The sequence below is a fragment of the Theropithecus gelada genome, chromosome 1 (assembly GCF_003255815.1).
Source record: "Theropithecus gelada isolate Dixy chromosome 1, Tgel_1.0, whole genome shotgun sequence".
Classification (NCBI taxonomy): domain Eukaryota; kingdom Metazoa; phylum Chordata; class Mammalia; order Primates; family Cercopithecidae; genus Theropithecus; species Theropithecus gelada.
Window position 1 is genome coordinate 135,145,189 of NC_037668.1, and position 4,259 is coordinate 135,149,447.

At 46.7% G+C, this 4,259-nt stretch overlaps 1 protein-coding gene across 1 annotated transcript; it reads left to right on the top strand.

Annotated features, from left to right (window-relative positions):
* Nucleotides 1-667: 667 nt before the first annotated feature.
* PRMT6 (protein arginine methyltransferase 6) lies at nucleotides 668-3,329 on the top strand. The gene has a single exon (XM_025366291.1). The coding sequence runs from the start codon at nucleotides 733-735 to the stop codon at nucleotides 1,858-1,860; it is 1,128 nt and encodes a 375-aa protein (XP_025222076.1). The 5' UTR covers nucleotides 668-732; the 3' UTR covers nucleotides 1,861-3,329.
* Nucleotides 3,330-4,259: the final 930 nt, after the last annotated feature.

Consider the following 4,259-nt stretch of genomic DNA (forward strand, 5'->3'; position numbering starts at 1 on the left):
TCAAGAGCTACAGTTGTCCAGTTAAGACGGTAGTGTGAGTATGGTGCCGCCATGTTAATTTGGTGGAATAAAACCAGAGGTGAGTTAGGCCGGCGCGGTGGCTCACGCTTGTAATCCCAACACTTTGGGAGGCCGAGGCGGGTGGATCACCTGAGGTCGGGAGTTCGAGAGCAGCCTGACCAACAGGGAGAAACCCCGTCTCTACCAAAAATACAAAATTAGCCGGCCGTGGTGGCGTGCGCCTGTAATCCCAGCAACCTGGCAGACTGAAGCAGGAGAATCGCTTGAACCCAGGAGGCGGAGGTTGCGGTGAGCCGAGATAGCGCCATTCCACTCCAGCCTGGGCAACAAGAGCGAAACTCTGTATCCAAAAACAAACACCAGAGGTGAGTTGAGCAGAAGAAATAAAGGTGGATTATTAGTCTTAAGTGGGCGTGTCTACTTCAGCAAGGGAGTATAAAAGCAAAAAACTGAGAAGCTAAGGGTGGGAGGGGGAATGAAAGGATCTCAGAATGTGGGTGTCGTGGGTGGCAAAAGGGATGCCAAGACACCAGAAGAGCAATACAAAACAGCTCCCGTGGGTAGGCACGGAAGACCTTCCGCGCCGCTGGCCGGGGGACCCCGCAGGAAGTAGAAAGGACAAGCGCGCACTACAAGTCCCAGAAGCCCCCGTTTCCTGGAGCCCGCGCCGTGCCGCGCTACGCCCGCCGGGAGCCGGCCAGAGCGGCCAAGATGTCGCAGCCCAAGAAAAGAAAGCTTGAGTCGGGGGGCGGCGGCGAAGGAGGGGAGGGAGCTGAAGAGGAAGATGGCGCGGAGCGGGAGGCGGCCCTGGAGCGACCCCGGAGGACTAAGCGGGAGCGGGACCAGCTGTACTATGAGTGCTACTCGGACGTTTCGGTCCACGAGGAGATGATCGCAGACCGCGTCCGCACCGATGCCTACCGCCTGGGTATCCTGCGGAACTGGGCAGCACTGCGAGGCAAGACGGTACTTGACGTGGGCGCGGGCACCGGCATTCTGAGTATCTTCTGTGCCCAGGCCGGGGCCCGGCGCGTGTACGCGGTAGAGGCCAGCGCCATCTGGCAACAGGCCCGGGAGGTGGTAAGGTTCAACGGGCTGGAGGACCGGGTGCACGTCCTGCCGGGACCGGTGGAGACTGTGGAGTTGCCGGAACAGGTGGATGCCATCGTGAGCGAATGGATGGGCTACGGACTCCTGCACGAGTCCATGCTGAGCTCCGTCCTCCACGCGCGAACCAAGTGGCTGAAGGAGGGCGGTCTTCTCCTGCCGGCCTCCGCCGAGCTCTTCATAGCCCCCATCAGCGACCAGATGCTGGAATGGCGCCTGGGCTTCTGGAGCCAGGTGAAGCAGCACTATGGTGTGGACATGAGCTGCCTGGAGGGCTTCGCCACGCGCTGCCTCATGGGCCACTCGGAGATCGTTGTGCAGGGATTGTCCGGCGAGGACGTGCTGGCCCGGCCGCAGCGCTTTGCGCAACTAGAGCTCTCCCGCGCCGGCTTGGAGCAGGAGCTGGAGGCCGGAGTGGGCGGGCGCTTCCGCTGCAGCTGCTATGGCTCGGCGCCCATGCATGGCTTTGCCATCTGGTTCCAGGTGACCTTCCCTGGAGGGGAGTCGGAGAAACCCCTGGTGCTGTCCACCTCGCCTTTTCACCCCGCCACGCACTGGAAACAGGCGCTTCTCTACCTAAACGAGCCAGTGCAAGTGGAGCAAGACACGGATGTTTCAGGAGAGATCACGCTGCTGCCCTCCCGGGACAACCCCCGTCGCCTGCGCGTGCTGCTGCGCTACAAAGTGGGAGACCAGGAGGAGAAGACCAAAGACTTTGCCATGGAGGACTGAGCGTTGCCTTTTCTCCCAGCTACCTCCCAAGGCAGCCTGACCTGCGTGGGAGAGACGTAGCGAGGTCGGAGGAGAAAGGGAGATCCCACGTGCAAGTAGGGGGAATATCTGTCTCCCTTTTCCCGCATAGCCTCTAGGGAGGGAGAGTGACTTCATTCTCCATTTGAAGAGATTCTTCTGGTGATATTTACTTAAAAAGTTATCCCCCTCAACAACGGATACAGCGTGCTTATTATTGGGCTTTTAAGCCTCAAAAGCATGTAGTACCAAGCACTTGTATTTCCATATATTTTGTTTCGTGGGGGAGGGAGGCAGAAGAACACAGATGAAAATGTCAGTTTTTGAAGGGTTCATGCACATTCCTGACACCTCACACCTTATCTAAGTCTGAAGCTGAGGAGAAAGAGTTCTTTTAGACTTCATACATTTCCAATACGACTTTAGTATCTCTCCAGAGCCATATTTTCTCACTCTGAATTAATTCCCCATCCCTAGGTGCCTGTAGGCTATGAGACTTCCTCATTGTTTTCTAAGTAAACTTCACTACTGGTAATTAAGGGGAAGGATATGAGGAAGCAGTTTAAATAGCCCTGTTCTCATTACTCTTACCACATACATAGGGTGCTAAAGTTGATGAACACATTAATCCGTTAAGTAAAATGGTCTTTGTAATTGTACGGCGTATCTAAGAAACTCAGAAGGTGCATTTAGGAGAAAGACCTGAAAGACAGAAATAGTATGGATTCTTATGTAGAGGACTACAAAATTCTTGTCTCTACTATTACAACCAAAAAACAAATATTTCATGTATGTCCTATAAAAATATCAATGTAATTCTTATGAAACAGGCTGGTAGAGGAGGTTTCTGAGCCTAGCCCAAGGGTTTATTCATCACCATGGGTAAATTATTTAAACTCACTTAATTAAGGAAAATATTTTCCCAGCTAGAAAAGTGTACTCATTCTCATTTAAACTCTCATTTGGAGGGATCATGTGAGTTGGCCTACTTACAAGTAGTGAAAGTTCCTTTTTAGTTTAGTTTTTTTTTTTTTTTTTTTTTTCTCTTTCACGCAGCCAAATGTGAAAGTTGTGAATTTAGGAAAATCACTTATAATGAAGTGTGAATCTTGTTATCAAATTTATTTCACTGATGTTTCCCTCCTTATCCTTGTAGCCAATAAAACATTGACATTCTCACGTTTTATAGATGAAGTAAGAAGTCTTGTGTGCTGTCTATGAGTTATAATGCTTTTGCCTTTTTAATATTACCAGTTCTTAAGTGTTACAGCCCATTCAGAATATAACTTCAGGACAATTCAAACTGCTTAATGTATGATTTTTGAGCTTCTGTATGCTAAGAAAATAGGTGTGAAAAACTGGTGTTCTGAAATAGCCTAACATTTATTGTAATTCTGATTTTTCTGCCCTTTTATTCATTGCATATTAAAGTATTAGAGTATAAAAACTAATTTGCTAAACTTTGGTGGTATGTAACACAAGATCTTCCATCATGGAGAGACATACATGTACAAAATTATCAATTTACAAGATAATTGAGTAGCAAGCAGTACAGTTATAACCGTCACCATTTTGATGCTAAGATAGTGATCATCTCCTGTAAATGCTACAATTACAGCAAGCTAGACTTGAGTTAAGCTAGCGGGAAAAAATAGCTCCTTATAAGGTGTTCTATGTTTTAAATCAAACATTTCTTTAGAATTTTAGGGTGTGATTTTGAGTAGGTTTCTGGTGGTTTGGTTTGTTTTTAAAAAACTTGATTTAACAATTCCTTTACTAAGTGATAAACGAGAACATTCTTCCAAATTCTATTTTTTATGTATTTGATAAATACTATAGAGTTATCATTATCAGTATAAGCACATAAAGGGAACCTCAGTTAAAACTTGGAGGAACTATAGAAGTAAAGGGTATGTATTCCATAAAATAAGCTTCAGGATTTTTATTACTCCTTCCCAAAAGAAAAATGAATTATAAAAATACAGCGACTGAAACAATTAGTCAAAAGTTAGCATAACATAATGGCTACAAAATTGGACTCTAGAGGCAGACAGCCCATAGTAGAACCGAGGCTCTACCACTTTTTGTGACCTTGGGCAAAATATCAATACTTAAACACTTTTTTTCCTTCAAAAGGGAGGAAATGCCTCTCATATGCAAAATGGAGATTACAACAGTACCTACGTCATAGACATGTGAGGATTGAATGAGTTAATACATGTGACTACATAATGTCTGGTATGTAATAAGATCTCAATAAATCCTCAGTGTCATAGTTATGGAAAAGTCGTAAACCTGGAGCACTTGGATGCATGCAAAACATGCAACAATAAATACTCAACATTTTGATTTTTTTACAGGTATTCAACAGTATGTGGTTG